A 16,508-nucleotide genomic window follows, 5' to 3' on the forward strand; every position below is an offset into this window, starting at 1 on the left:
CTTATTGACATCTTCAAACAATTGCTGAAAACCCATCTCTTTCGCATAGCATATGAAATGACGTTATTTCCACCTTGTTTCAAGCCTTGTGGTCGTAGAAGGAAATTATTATATCCCCTAGAGAGGGTGGGGGGAGCATTTGTCCTTCAATATACTGTGTTTTTTTCCTGCATAGGTATTGACCATTTAATAGTGTAACACATGTAGACTTATGGGTTATACCATGGTCATAGTGATCTATACATTTAAAGTTATTATGATTACGTTTTATACATTTTCAATGTAAAAAACTGTCAAAATACTGATTAGGGAGATCAGTTAAGAGAGTCAATTAGTAGATTGGTACTGGAATAATATGATTTATTGAGTTACTGACAAAAATGGCTCAATAATTTATTCATTAACTTTGACACGTACAATAAAAAATACAAAAAGTTAATTTATATAAGTGAAATTTATTCTGTTTCTAAGTTCCAAGTGAGAGTAAATTTTCAAAATCAGGAGAGCAAACTATTCGATGTTTAACTTTTCCTAAACAGTTCATATTTCCTGTTTTATCTTCATTTAAATGTGTTGCGACCAAGTTCTAAAATAAAAGAAAATAAAAAACAATTAGTCAACAGGATTGTTTAAGAATAGTTTAAGAACCGAAATGATTTTGTACTTTATTTCAAAACCCAAACCAACAGCAAAAAAAAAACACAAGTTATTGTAAATCATAATCTACTGATCAACAGTGATTGATAGAATATTATATGTCACTGCTTTGCATCCTAGTGGAAACCAATCCTAAGCCAACATGACTGTTATATATTTCCACCTTCTGTTGCTAAGCTCATATTTGCTACATGTTGCAGAGGCTCCACAAGACTGTGCCTTGTGAGGGGCCTCTGGATGAAATTTTGAATAAAAAAAAAAGTTTACAATCATTCAATTAGCAAGAAATGCGAATTCTTAAAAAAAATTAATTTCAAAACTAGATACCTGCAAAAATGCACTTGGCATTCCCATTGAGACGTCCAGACTCACGTTCCCTAGCAACAGTCTGGTTCGTCCAGATTTCAAAACTTGAAGTTTCCCTATAAATCCTTCTGGAAGATGTTTTAGATGGCAGTTGTTGTCTTGCTTGCCTTGCATTGGCTTTAGAGAAAGTAATAATAATAACACTTTATTTTTACACAGAGCATAGAGACTATTTTGAGATATACAAATTTAAAACCATTAACCATTAAATAACTATACCTAATAAATTACAACTGTTACATGACTCCACAAAACATCCTAGCATTAAAGATGTATTGTTTCCCAAAAACATGAAAAATGAAGATTAATACAAAAAAAATACTTTAAATATGGCATTTTGCAGCTTTAATAAAGTTAATCACTTCCGTAGAAAAAATTTCAATTTTACTTGTAAAAAGACAATTGAACTATTTTTTGCTTTAAATTACAGTTTTTTCAGGAAAACTTTTTTTGTTTCGATCCAATTTTTGGTCAAAGTGAATAACTGATTAAAATGGAATATTCAACAAAAACAAATATTTTTTCAGGGGGGGGGGGAGCAATATATCTTTAAAAATAGTAATAATGATATTTTAAAATTAAAGGTTATTTGGCATTTTGACAGTGCAGAACAGGCCAATAGACATACAGAACTATTCATTTATTTCTGTCTTTTCAGAGTACTGTTCTGATTTTAAAAGCACATACAGAAATACTGACACATTATACAGCGAAAACAAGGTACAAAAACCAAAAAAGAATTGATTTTATTGTTTTTTTTTTTTAATTGTGTAAAGACAACACAAATATATTTAGTATGATGTACTGATTAGATTTAATAGTTAGTAGGATCAACACAAACCAAAACCACTATCTCACCTCTTCAACGCGACTAGTTTCTCCTTCTTTTTTGACATGAACTTTGCCTATCTCTGATTCTGCACTTCCAGGGAGTGAGTCCGGAAGTTGGAAGAACACTAATTCTCCCTCCAGTTGTTTAGTATTTGAAAATAACGACCCTGTTGTAACCCCAACCTCAGATTTGTCTCTAAATTTGTGTGTTTTTGTTGCTGGTTCAGATGTGCTTGTTTCAATTCCTTCCATAGCATCAAATTCAACATCTTCTTTTTCTTTTTTTATTACTGTTGTTGAAACAGAAAAATTATATTTTCACCATCAACAACCAATAATATTGACACATGTGTTATGTTTATCCATGGTCCTACATGGTTCTGAGAATTAATGTAGGATAATACATTATTTATATACAATGCCTACTTGCTATAATAAAGAAATCAGATATGCAGGGGTAGTTGCAGAAGTTATCACACCAATAATGATCTAAAAAAGATCTCACCTATATCAACATCCATCTGTTCTTGTTGATTATTCTCTTCTGTTTTAACTTCTTTTTTAATTGTTTTTTTCTTTTGTTTCAGTGGGAGTAGAATTGGGTTGTATGATGAATTTTCACCCTCATCAACTAAATCATCAATAAACTAAAAGAAATAAGGTAAAGTATGGTAGTTATAAAAATTTTTAAAAGCTTATTATCACAAACATAAACTTTAAAAAATACTAATATATAAACAGAATATTGAAATTAATATTTTGTTATTATACTACATATCAAAATTATCTCAAAGCACAGGCCATGGGTCAACTGGTACAGACCCCTTCCCTGTCCAGCAAAGAAGTATGTGGTAGATAGAACACTAAGTTAAGTTCAACACATTTAAGATAGGACACTAAGTTAAGTTCAACACATTTAAGATAGGACACTAAGTTAAGTTCAACACATTTAAGATAGGACATTAAGTTAAGTTCAACACATTTAAGATAGAACACTAAGTTAAGTTCAACACATTTAAGATAGGACACTAAGTTAAGTTCAACACATTTTGACAATGTTTGTTAGGCCTGATCCTATCCTAAAACAATTCTCTGAGATCCACCACGCATGGGTCTATAAAGTAGATATTGACATCAGAATGGCTGCTACAGTACATTTCTAGTTTTAACACTTACATCATCTCTCATAAGGTCTTTCATCATTTTAGCATCTGCTTCTGGATCTCTTTCTTTTTTTATGACTCTTCTTTGTGACAAACTACCCCCACCCCCACCCCCACCTCCTCCGCCGCCTCCCCCTACAAAGATAAACAATATTAATATCATTATACATACATATTTGAAAATCAAAGATAAGGTGTAAATATTCTTGCCTACCAAGTCCAGGAATGTAAGTTCAAATCTGGCAATACTCCTAATAATTATGAGAGTTACTAAAGTTTTAATATAGATTTTACTAAGTTTAATTAATTAAAAGCTTATCATATAGTGTTGTTTATACTGTGAAAGAGATACTTAGGCTCTGTCTACACTATCTTTATGTGAAAAAAAAATGTTATGTGCCCATACATATTACTACCGTATTTGAGCACATCACACATGTCAAACTAGTGTGATAGTGTGGACAGAGCTTTAGACTAGAATAGTTTATACTGTTTGAAGGTTTATTTATGTACTGTTAGATAGGTATATGCTAACAGTTTTTTATTCAATTTTTTCAGTACTGGTTTAAAAAATGTACTACAAAATATTTACATGTTTTCTTTTCTGCATTAGCAGGTCCTTCCTCAAATATAGATGAGTGACTTTGAACTGCTTCCTGACGGAACCTTTCCCTGCTATGCTGCCTATCTTTGTTTCTTCTCTGATCCTTCTTGGATGAACGACCTTTTGATGAACTTTCTGTACTTTCTTTTGCAGCACTGTGATGATAAAACAAAGAGTTTTATATATAATTCACTACAGACTTCATTGTAACCATAGCTTAAAAAAATGATTCAACATGGGGATGGACCATGGAATATGGCTACAGTCAGATATGCCAGTTTGTTGAGCATATTTATCATTACATGTATTGTTTCCCTATATATTTTAGATCAATCTTATATATTTAAATGGCACTTGCAATGATGAATGGCTAGTGTTGCCCGAAAGCTTTGCAGATTTTTCTGTCTGTTTTACATTATTATTCTGATTTAGCTTTTTCCTTATTTTAAAATTGTATCTCGACTGAGATCCATCCACTGATTCTCACAGCATTGTCATTTTCAGTAATTTGGCTATGTATATATAAATGGCAACTATTTTGAGGAGTACCTGCCCTCTTGGCATCACTCAGTTTTTTGGTTCAATCACTATACGAGTGAATTAAGCAAGCTTATTGCGATAAAATGATGGAATAAGGTAAATTATTTTAGAATTTAGGGAAAACACATTACACAGCTCACAGTTGAATAACCCCTCCTCCTCTTTTTGCCGCTTCCTCTCCCCCTCCCTTTCCCTCTCTCCCTCCTTTTCCCACTCCCAAATCTGCCTCATTTTAATAATGGTATAAAACTAAAGTCTTACTCCTTATTTCTCTCTTTTCTTGATGGAATGTTTGGTTTGAATGTTTTCTGCAAGTAGAAATAAAACATATTATAATAACAAAAGATAATTTATGTATTCAATTGCACATTTTGTCACAACTTCATCAGGTTGTTATGCACTTGTTAATGGTATGACCCACTATACAACCTACAACCCCGGGAGAGGTGTGCGTCATTTGTCTGATGTGCGTCAAACATTATGTATACCATGACGCAACCCTGCGTCAAAAAAGTGACTTACATTTACGTGACAATGACGTACCCATTTTAAAATCAGTGACGGACCTTTTGGGGAACAAGGACGCACCATGACTACACCCCTGTGTCATTCATTATTTGTAAATGGGTTTCGTATAGTGCATCATACAATGACAACTTCATTAAGTCCTGTTGAAATTCACTTAATTTAACTTACAAAGAAGCAAAATAATAACTTGACAATAACAAATTATGACAGTTACCTTTTGAACACCACCAAGTGTTAAGTCTCGTTGAGGACGCAATGACGGCAAGCGAGCATTTGGAGTTACTTTACCACGTCGACTGAGCAAACCTCTGGGTAGACTTGTTGAGGACGAGGCGGCACTATTGTTTTCTGGCGTTTGTTCACTCATTGTTTATAATTGTCTGCATTAAGTTAGAATCATCAGTCAATATTTCTGAAATATAATCAAATATGATACTCATTATTCAGCATGCTAAAATATATTCTTAAAAAGGTCGCCCTCTGTCTTTACCATCTATTTACTACTCCACACTACTTACTAGGCCTACTACTAGGGCTAGGCCTACTACTACTAATACTAGCCTAGGCCTAGGTAGGCCTACTATACTCTAGGCTAGCTTCCAGACAGACCCAGTACACTGGACACTTGCGCCCACTTATTATTTCTATACTCACTAATTAATTTCATATATTATAGGCTATTATAATATTTTACTCATAGATGTAATAAAGCTTCGGCTATTCTTCTATTTGTATGATTTTACCATAAAATTGTTATAGCTCCCTCTATCGGTAGAGTATATGGGGTTGTTTTGTTTTTATAATAATTTCGCGCACTCATTCAAAACACAGATCGCGCGAATTGGGCCTATACTAGGGCCGGCTAGCTCCAGTCAAATAAAAAAAACAAACATGAACAAACTCGAACAACCATCATTTGTTCGTGAAAAGAACGTATTACGTACTATTAACTCAATACGAGAAAGGTCTGTTATAAAATAACGATTTACCTAACTAGCCTAGGGCCTAGCTAGCTAGGAGGCTTAGTAGGCCTAGTGGGTTAACGGTTAGGCTAGGCCTTTTTTAGGCTAGCCTAGCTAGCTAGCTAGGCCTAGCTAGGCCTAGGCCTAGTATGCTAGGCTAGCCTAGGTCTTCTTGATCTAGACTTCCTACCATTATGATCCTCCTGGACGGTTCTAGCTAGGCTTAGGTAGAAGGGTAGACCTTTCATATAGGACCTAGGTTTGGCCAGTGGTAGTACTACTACTAGTAACTGTTATGCGCGATTTGAACGATTTGCGCAATTTGAAATTGCGCAAAAAAATCCTTGCGCAATTTGAAATTGCGCAAATAATTCTTGCGCAATTTAAAATTGCGCAAGGATTTTTTTGCGCAATTTCAAATTGCGCAATCAACTTGCGCAATTTCAAATTGCGCAAGAAAATCTTTGCGCAATTTTAAATTGCGCTGCACAATTTGTAAATTGCGCAAGATAGTTCTTGCGCAATATGACACCTTTGCGCAATTTGAAAACGAACTGTAAATTTTCCCATACATGGCTATAGGCTAGGCCTAGGCAGAGGAGTTTAAAATTTAGTATTTTATTATATAAATAAGACCATTTCAATGAAGATAATGTTTAATACTCACTTTTTAAGTTTTTAATATTAGTTTAAGCTAGGCCATGTAACCTAGTCAGTATCAGTAGTCCAGACCCTAGCTAGGCTAGAGTAGTATAGCCGGCCGCCCGCGCCGCGCCCGCCTGGTGGAACACCACCGCTTCGTTTTCCTTCGTCGGTTCTTCGACGATATGCTAACTTATAACAATATTTGCACTACTAAAATAAGGAAATGCGATATTTATCCTTATTTTTGAATCATTCTTAGAAATTACTATAAAAATATGGGTGTACATAATTTCACAATCTGTCGAAAAACCTTGCGCAATTTGCAGATTACTTGCACAATTTAATACGTTGCTTGCGCAATTTGAAACACATGTTTCAATTCAAATTGCGCAAGGATTTTTTTTGCGCAATTTCAAATTGCGCAAATCGTTCAAATCGCGCATAACATAACTAGTAGACTGTACTACCTGCCTAGTCTAGTAGTAGGATAGTAAAAATTAGGAGGGGAGTCTACCCCCAGGCATAAGGCTATAAGCCTAGCTCGGCTGTGGATATAAATACTAGGCTAGTGAGTGTAGAGTAGTGTTCGTATTGAAACGTAAATAATAATATGTAATGGTTTATTTGTATTGTATAATATTCTAGTTTCTCAGTATAGGCCTACTAATGCTTTTTTTTTGCAGCCGACAAATTGAATGGCTACGAAGGTTGAAGAAGTTGCAAAAAGTTGAAGAAAACTTTAAACAGTTTCCTCTTTTACCAATATATAAACCTAGGTAATATGTGAACGCCAATAAGATACAGCAAGTAAATATATAGATACTTAAATCAATCTTTTTTAATTGGATTCCTTTTAGTTCAGGAGTAGAAATGATATTCCATTTTGTTCATCTTTAACGTAAAGTTTATAAATAATATTTTTAGCAAACTAAATCAACATAATATCTTTCATCAAATCAACATTTATTTCTTCCACATAAAATAAGATATCCTCATGATCAAAAATAATGAGTAATAAAAGCGATTTCAGAGATGATAAGGCATAAAATAGAAAAAAAGACATTGAAAAATTGTAATTTGAAGGAAGAGGGCAATTACTCAAAAAGTACAGCAGATGAAAAACAGAAATTCTAATAGTCAAATGACATTGTTTGCTATATTACTTTTGTGCTAAAAATCATCTTCAAAATAATGTTAGTTAAATTTAAATGATACATTATGACTACGTAGGTTAAAATTATACTAAAATATGTTTTAAATAATTAGACTTGTTGATCCAGCTCCTCATTGGATAACATTCTTCCGTCAGAAACAAGCTTTTCAATATGTTACAAGTCATCAAGAGGTTAGTCAATATTATGTCATTGTATTGAGATGTATGTGTCATAATATAATAGGTGCACCAATTGCAGGATGAGCATGTTCGTTTGGACCCAAAAATAAAAACTGGTCCTTTAAACTAAAAATAATTGTCGTTTTTGTCCATGATATGCATTATGATGTTCCTTAATTGTTATTGACTTTGACCAAAAATTTGATCGAAAAAACATTATTTACCTGAACGATTTGTAATTTAGAGCAAAAAAATTGTTTTTGGATTAAATTTAATCATTTGTTTTGTCTTTTTATAAGTGAAAACATAATTTGTTATGAGTTTTAACTTTATTAAAACAAAATGATCTAATCTGATTTTATTAATCTTCATTTTTCATGTTTTTTGAGGAACAATACATCTTTAACCTTTAGCTATAACAACTGTTTTTCAGGATGTTCATGTTTTTGCGTACGAAATCGACAAAAATCTGTCAGAGAACAAGGGACAGCGAAAATACTGTGTGACGTCGTATTCTCAACTATGGCACGTTATTAAACATGCGGCAAAAGGTTGCCACGTTAGTTTCTATGAGGTCATTCCAGACGGAGCAACTTGCAAACTTTACTTTGATTTAGAATATAACAAGCAAGAAAACCCAGGGAATGATGGGAAACAAATGGTGAACACTCTTATTCAGGTTTGTATACCTGACAACTTTTTACAGTAGCTAATGCGCAAGACAATAATTTGAAATTTAATACAGTGTTGATTCTTCCTTTTTCTTTGTCTTTTTCTTTCGGAACCTCTCATGATACTTAAAACAAATGGTGAACACTCTTATTCAGGTTTGTATACCTGACAACTTTTTACAGTAGCTAATGCGCAAGACAATAATTTGAAATTTTATACAGCGTTGATTCTTCCTTCTTCTTTGTCTTTTTCTTTCGGGACCCCTCAGGATACTTGTTTTCTTGTTGTCATTGGACTGTCTTTGCTTGTTCCTTTTCATTGTTCCGAATTTGTTGTCTTCAAGTCTGCGACTTTTGATGTATATTTTTTTATAATTGTATTTTTATATGAGCAAGAAATAAAAACAAACAAACCCAAAATACGCCCTCTATGTTTAATTTTTCATCAAATTGAGTTAACCATAAAATACAAATAAAGATACAGTAGGCCTAAGCTAATTATGCTCAATTTAATTAAATAACGTGTAGTCCTAGGCTGCTTTTCTTCCAAAATAGGCAATTTAATATTAAAATAATGTTTTCTGAACATGCGTGAGAAATAGCCACGTATGCGTGAGGCATACAAAATCGGCCCTCATGCGCGAGACTCGCACATTATGCGTGAGAGTTGACAGGAGATTGTGTAACTAGAATCTGAACTTTAATGCAACCTTTTTGTGTTTTTTTAGTTTGTTTGTGATGAGCTAAGATCAACGTTCAAAGTTAATGCCACTTGTAAGAATGTACTTATCCTAGACGCAAGTACAGATAGTAAATTTAGCAATCATTTAATTTTCAATATTCCTGATTTTGCATTTAAAGACAATTTGCATCAGGGTAAGTTTCCACTATAATGCACTTGTCTAAGTCTTTCCGTTTATTTGAAATGATCGTTTATACCCAATTAGGTACAGTATTCTGTTTTTTAGTCCCTATAATATAATATTATATAATGTATATATACACTTTCCCATCAAATCAAACATATTTTACCATTTTTAGCAGATATTGTCTTTTGTGTTTGGTTTGTTTTCAAGTTTGTATTTATCCCCTAGTTGTAAGCCCGAGAAAGTAGTCTTTTAAAAGCAACTTGATGGCCTATTTCAAGTCTGATTTAGTTAATCTTCATTTTTCATGTTTTTGGGCGACAATACATCTTTAAAAGCAGAAATAATAACTTAACATGTTAAACATTTTTTTTTCGTTTCTTTATAGGCCATTTTGTTCTAGGACTTTGTTGCAAAATCAGAAGTATTATTAAGCAGCAACAAGAACACAAAACAAAGTTAGAAGGTGACCTTGACTTGACAGATGAACCAATCACAAAGAAGCCAAAACAAGAGAATGATACAAGTTATAATAATATTTGTGATCTTTTAATTAAAGATAAAAATGGTAAAGAATGCCTGTTTATTGATGAAGGTAAGAATTTATTAACTTAATATCTTGTAGCCAAAGTTGTAAAACACTAAATCGGAAAAATGCTCATGGTAAAAGAACCTTTCAATACAGAGCAACAAAAGAATGGAATCCTTTACCAACTGAAATTAGAACGAACGTATGGGAAAAATTTCTATAAATTCAAAAATATATATCAACTCAAATGTCATCTAAGTGATCCTGTATATCTACTTTTTTATTTTACTTTGTATGTCTGTATGTCTTTTATACAAAATAACATGTTTTTAACTGTTCTGTATATTCCTTTCAAATTAAGCATATAGTATGCTTTTATTTTTCTGTATATATATTATAATTTTTCTTTACTTTTAAACCTTGTAACTGGACCATTTTGAAAAGCAGTACTACATTACTGAAAATGCAATCCAGTAAAAAGAAAGATTAAATAAATAAAATATGAAAGGGAATAGGAATATTTATGCATTGCAGTCTTCTGCATCAAATTTATATATAAAACTAGAAAGCCACTCCGAGAGTGCATACCGCCTACTGTAAAATTATTCTACATCAGATTTAGTCACCGGAAAGTGTGTGTCTTAATGCTGCATGTGAATTATATAAGCATGTGTATGCGAGTTTGGTGTAAAGGTTATGTAACCCACCTTTCAACTAACAAAAGGTTCTTTAGAACAGAAACGCGAAAATCAAACGAGTGAATTTGAAAAGAAATAGGGTTTTTAAACTACTCGTATCAAAAAACTTGTACATTAAATCTAATTATGTTTTAAAATTACAAATCACAAACTATAACTATTACCTCTTGTACAAAAATGAAGTTTTTTAGACAAGTAGTTCTCGAGAAAATACAATTTTAGTTTACTTGTTACTTTAAGACTGCTCACCGGCTTTTGAAATTTCAGTCCTATCTTTTAACACTAGCAGGTCTGAAAAGTATATTTAAAAGTGGTCCAGAATTGGGACCATGGTCTTAAATGGTCCCAAAATTTAATGGAATGGTCCTTGACCATATATGTAAAGATCTTGTATTTACTTTTTGAGTAATCCTGCTAACAAACAAACAAACATACAAACAAACAAACACACGCTACCGATTACATATACCTCCTTGGCGGAGGTAAATAACATGGCAATGACGCATGTGGTATTCAAGCAATGATAAATTTCATTTAATTTACATATTTCAGGTGTATATACCAAGAACAGAAATTTCCGCCTCTACAAATGTTGTAAACAGTCAAAGAAAAATCCACTGCTTCTAGCTGATTACAATGAATATAAAGCAGTGACTTCTAAATGCAATGGACACAATATTGAACACCAGATATTTCTAGACTCTGTCATCAGTAATGTCAGGTACATTTATCGTTACTAAAGCTTGGTTCCCACTAGAGATGTAACGCAAAGTAGGTGATTTGACCAATCACAAGCGATGGATTATTCGAACAGTCTCTTTTCATTGGTCAACTTGCTTGCTGTGCGTCTACATTCTTGAGTTGCGTCCTAGTTGGAACCAAGCTTAATGAATTTTGTGTCCTGTCATGAATCAGTAATTTGTCATGATCTTCTATAGTCTAAGAGTGCATGGTGGTGGTGTCAGTCACTGGAATTATGTTGATGCCTTAAAGCCTATCAAATGATGTGCCCATATATGGACATGATGATGTCATATCACTACCATATTTGGGCACATCAATTTTAGTCCAACTAGTTTGATAGTGTAGACAGAGCTTAAAGCCCCCTTCCCTACGTTTTTTAGATCTAATTTAAGATCACAAACTATATTTAATGTAAAAATAATACTATATGGTCTTATTGCGATAACTTTTTTCGTCTTTAAACGGTTAAAAATGTGAAAAATAAGTCGATTCTAATAATTATAGCGGCCCGCTATAAATCCCAAAATGCATTGCGCGCGGATTGATATTTTTGTTTTTCACCTGTAATTCGCCCACTTTTCGATCGATCGTGAGGTCAAAACAAATGGAAGACTCCTAACTTTTCAGCGAAAATACCAGGTTTCCCCCAATTTGTATCAATGGAGTCTGACAAAAATAGAAAGACAATTAATGCAGCAACTATACAACGTCAGGCTAGGTATATAGCTAGCGTACGATGTTCGTACGTTACCGATGTTTACCAGCTAGGCCTACAAAACTCAGCCTAGCTAGGCTAGGCCTAAGACTGTCCACGAGAAGTCGATCGCCGCGAGCTACTTAGGTAGTGCATTGTTTCTCACTTTTTATCATAATTTACCATAAAACGTACATTTAAGACAAGGAATGACATGGTTTAATGTTTTTAAAGTAATATATATGTATTATTTTCCAAAAAACGTCAAAAATTGCAGGGAATGGGTCTTTAATGATTGTTAGTATTTGTGTCTTTCAGATATTCAGCAAAGATGAGAGTTTATACCTCTGAAGGGTTTAGTAGAGACTACAAATCATTATTTGATGGAGAATCTGATACTGCAAAAGAGGATGGACAAACAAGGTCAAAGGAAGGTTAGCTTTAAATGTGCTGACTTTATTTTCCAGTAATGCAATTATTTTCATTTTCATCTTTCGAACTTGAACACATCATGGCTCTGGTGATTTAATGCTAAAATATCCTCACACCAAGTTCACTGATTCTTGTCATTATTTATAATGTTTGAAATAAATTATACATTTGTTTTTTAGATGTAACTGAAGGGTACCAGTCTTCTCTTTATCCTTCCTTGGACAGTTTCATTTTATCAAAGGTGAACCGAGGTGGAATCAACGGCGAGATCCGTCGATGGTCATACTATGCCCAAGGTGGAATACTTGTGTACAACATTGCTAAAAATCGCTGGTGTGAAAATGTGCGGAGACAACACAAAAGTAACAATATCATGTAAGTATTACTCGTGTGACAGCAAACAAAGATGTAATTTAATAGATGAGTTGAACATGTTCTTAACATGGCGGATCCAAGGGTAGCGCTAGGGATGCACAGTCCCCCCCCCCCCCCCCGGCTTTTCACAGCTAAAATGAAATGATAAACTACTTGTTGATATCTGTTTGACAGACTATTAATATTATGTTAGCGATTCCCTGTTCCAGATCCGCTTCTGCCCAAAGTCCCCTAAATCATATCTCAACTTACAATTAAAATACCTATGATACAGCATGTACTAGCAGTTGTTCTTTGAGTGTAAACCTGTTCAGTACATTTATTTTTATATACATGAATTTGTTCATAAAGCGTGGTTCCCACTAGCGATGCAACGGAGCGACGTATTGATGCAAAGTGCTGTATTGCGTAATCACAAGTGGGAACCAACGATGCAACAGTGCTGCAGACATCGCAAGTTTGATTTCACGCAGGCGGGGGCAAACACGACTATTGGAAGGCCATTGTCTTATGTTGCGTCGCTAGTAGGAACCAAGCTTTAGCACCTTATTTGTAGATATATAACCAATCTACCAATTTTTCAGAATCATAGTGGACCTGAAAAAAGCCATATACTATCAAAAGTGTCTTGACCCAGAATGCCGTGTAGTTGACTACAGATCACCTGATCAAGATATACCACTGAACGTCCTCCCAACATACGACGATTTAGATGATGATGAGCTTATCGAGGCCGTTAATAAATACGAAGCATCTCAGATGGCGTTGCATGATGATGGCGGAATTCAAGACTTTTTAGCTGATGATGAAAACGATGACATTTTAGAAGCTGTGGATTGTCTGGAGAAATCAATTGAAGAGGCAATTTAAAGCTCTGTCTACACTCTAGTGATTGTGATCAAATATGGTAGTGATATGCCCAAAGATGGTAGTGATATGAAATCATCATGTCCATATATGGGCACATCACATTTTTTTGTTGAAATATATATTTATACTGGGTAACCTCTTCAGTCAATGGCTGGTCTCCCAGAGGGCCCAGTTGGTGATCAGTGGCTGTGATGTACTAATACACCGGGGTAACCCCCTACTCGTCTCGAAAGATGTACTAGGTTCTTTAAAGTGCACACGAGCTAGATGTGTACACTGGACCTACGGTTTATAGTCCTTATCCGAGAAGACTCATTCTACCACCAGAACCATGGAGTGAGTGAGCCTCGAACCCCTGCCGATGTTATGGCTAGGTAATTACGGTTCCACTGTCTTAACCGCTCGGCCACTCACTCGCTAAAGTTTGATAGTGTAGACAGCTTCATACTTAAATTGTATACTAATTAATTATACTAAATATTATTTTGATCTACAGTACTGTAGGACTCTATAAATCGTAGGTGAGGAATGTATGTTTTCACTTTAATTGTATAGTTGTAACTCAATTTTAAATTCTAGGTAATATTAAAATAAGCCTACTATATACAAAATAATAAACCTAACTAAAAATACAAATTGTATAACTATTTTGAAAATGTAAATGCAACAACAATGTAAATAATAATTTTTAATAATTGTTTTAATATTCCTTACTCTTTTACACATTTTTTTTCTATTCTGATGAGTGCAAATAAGGAGTGTCCAAAGGTCGGCACCCCCTCCTGCTAAATTTTACAAGTTACCCTTTTTTAGAGGTAATAAATAGGCCTAAAACAGTTTTTAAACTAAATTTAATAAATTAAATCAATCAATGTATGTGTTTGTCTGTTTTATATATTTATGTTTGTGGGGAATAGTTGATTACAATTACTTTTATAAAAATTATACTATTTTTTTAAGTGTACTAAATTTTCCATTCTCCATTTTCAATACAATAAGTAAAATCTTGGAACAAGTCGATAGTTTTACAAGGCTAAAGATTTATAACATTAATGTAACATGGTGGTATATGCTCCTTCTAATCAGTTATTTATACAATATTGACATTAAACAGTGACAAACTAGTTTATTTTTTTGTTTTTATTTTGTTACATATACGTAACCTAATAACATTTTTTTATATATCTTGACAGTATTTATCAAGAACAAGTATCAGTTCCGCAGTTACACTATCAGCGACTGTTAATCCAGATTTTGTTGGTCTTAAATATCCATCTGTTAATTCCACTAATTCACCGTCTTCTAAAATTCTAACCAGCTTATTGTCATAAAAAATGTCCCTCAACGAAACTCTGTTGGAATATTCCGACCATATTTTACTGGATATTCCAACTTTTGTTCTCATTCCCAACATTATTATTTCTTGTAATATTTCTTTGGTGCTTTGTTTGACTCTTCTTCGCGTTCCGTGGCCGTATTTGATAACTTCCTTCATCCATGGCGACGGTTCCAGTGTCTGGATTCTTGCTTCTCTTGGCGGATATGTAAGATACCCATTTTTAAATGGAACCTTCTCATCAATTTTCATCATTGAATGATTATCTGTCACCCTTTGCACTGATGTATCGGGATACATATGCTGGTTCAAGGGTACAAATCGTCCGTGTGCCCCTGGTCCAATTCCAATATACTGAGTGCCTGACCAATACGCTTGATTGTGTTGACTTTGAGCACCGGGTCTGGCAAAATTAGACACCTCATACCTGTCGTACCCAGCCTCGGCTAGCATACAAACAGCATCTTTGTACATTTCTGCGCTTACATCACTCTCTGGTACAGAAATTTCTCCCTTTTGATACCAATTAAACAGTTCTGTTCCACGTTCCAAAGTCAATTGATATAGTGAGATATGATCATCTGCATGTTTCAGAATCTCTTCCAGTTCTTTAACCCAAGATGAAGTGGTTTGTCCTGGTCTGGCAAACATTAAATCTATGGAAGTGCATCCTGGGAAGAGTGTCTTAGCTTGGTGCAAAACATTCATGGATTCCTTTACGGAATGATCCCGACCTAGAATGTTAAGGTCTCTTTGATCTAGTGCTTGTAAACCAATGGAGATGCGGTTGACACCTTGAAAACAAAAAACATGAATCGTAACAACATTATTACTACAGTATTAGTCACACAGATTACTTTAGGGCTCAGGATACAGATTAGGCATAATAATAGTAAAGAATATGGTTCTATATTATCTTTAATCCATGGATTAGGAAAATACCTAAAATATCCAATTTAACATTTTTTTTTACAAATTTACTAATATGATTGTTTTAATCTTATTAAAAGAAACATTTGATGATCATGTTTCAATTTGTTGGATGTTTTTGTTGCTGCAGGAATATCATTGCTATTTCAAAGTGTATACTTACCAGCTGATTTAAATGAAACTAACTTCTCTCCTTCTAGCGCAGTAGGATTAGCCTCCATTGAGATTTCTGCATCTGAAGACATGTACACATGTTTAGTAACTTCATTTATAATTCTCTCAAACATATCTGGATCAGCAAGACTAGGTGTTCCACCACCAAAAAATATAGAGTTTATCTTCTTGATTCCACTAATCGACAATAAAGTCTGTAATTCCTTTACAAGGCAATTTGTCATTTCTTTATTTTGCTCTTTACTTTCGATATATTTATTAAAGTTGCAATATGTGCATCTGCGTTTACAAAACGGCCAGTGGACATACAGAACTGCGGCCTCTTGCACGAAGGAAGGGTATTTTTCAGACACAACATCGGAATGCATGGAACTGAAATTACTACGGAAAATGGATAGCTCTGCCTTCATATAATTTGCACATACTTTTCTTATAATAATTGGCATCGACGACAACATTTTTAACGAAAACAAGCAATCAAATATCATCAGTTGATATCACCAACAGTTTCTTTGTTAACTATGAAAATAAAATTCATATCAAAGAATCACCATCCTCCC

At 33.8% G+C, this 16,508-nt stretch overlaps 3 protein-coding genes across 3 annotated transcripts; 1 reads left to right on the forward strand and 2 right to left on the reverse strand.

Annotated features, from left to right (window-relative positions):
* Positions 1-439: 439 nt before the first annotated feature.
* Positions 440-5,442, reverse strand: LOC140051792 (DNA-directed RNA polymerase III subunit RPC4-like). The gene is made up of 9 exons (XM_072097107.1): positions 5,344-5,442; positions 4,904-5,101; positions 4,423-4,469; positions 3,610-3,776; positions 3,031-3,152; positions 2,360-2,501; positions 1,882-2,144; positions 985-1,140; positions 440-586 (listed from the first exon to the last, which is right to left on the reverse strand). The coding sequence occupies exons 2-9, from the start codon at positions 5,054-5,056 to the stop codon at positions 467-469; spliced, it is 1,170 nt and encodes a 389-aa protein (XP_071953208.1). The 5' UTR covers positions 5,057-5,101; positions 5,344-5,442; the 3' UTR covers positions 440-466.
* Positions 5,443-5,530: 88 nt separating this feature from the next.
* Positions 5,531-14,526, forward strand: LOC140051548 (DNA-directed primase/polymerase protein-like). Its single transcript, XM_072096798.1, has 10 exons — positions 5,531-5,654; positions 6,980-7,072; positions 7,563-7,641; positions 8,063-8,308; positions 9,029-9,176; positions 9,555-9,761; positions 10,946-11,114; positions 12,150-12,265; positions 12,443-12,638; positions 13,223-14,526. Exons 1-10 carry the CDS (start codon positions 5,581-5,583, stop codon positions 13,506-13,508), a joined length of 1,614 nt encoding a protein of 537 aa, XP_071952899.1. The 5' UTR covers positions 5,531-5,580; the 3' UTR covers positions 13,509-14,526.
* Positions 14,527-14,674: 148 nt separating this feature from the next.
* On the reverse strand, positions 14,675-16,280 carry LOC140051549 (radical S-adenosyl methionine domain-containing protein 1, mitochondrial-like). Its single transcript, XM_072096799.1, has 2 exons — positions 15,938-16,280; positions 14,675-15,638 (listed from the first exon to the last, which is right to left on the reverse strand). Exons 1-2 carry the CDS (start codon positions 16,170-16,172, stop codon positions 14,686-14,688), a joined length of 1,188 nt encoding a protein of 395 aa, XP_071952900.1. The 5' UTR covers positions 16,173-16,280; the 3' UTR covers positions 14,675-14,685.
* Between the last annotated feature and the right edge of the window lie 228 nt (positions 16,281-16,508).

Source organism: Antedon mediterranea, chromosome 6 (genome assembly GCF_964355755.1).
Source record: "Antedon mediterranea chromosome 6, ecAntMedi1.1, whole genome shotgun sequence".
NCBI classification, from domain to species: Eukaryota; Metazoa; Echinodermata; class Crinoidea; order Comatulida; family Antedonidae; genus Antedon; species Antedon mediterranea.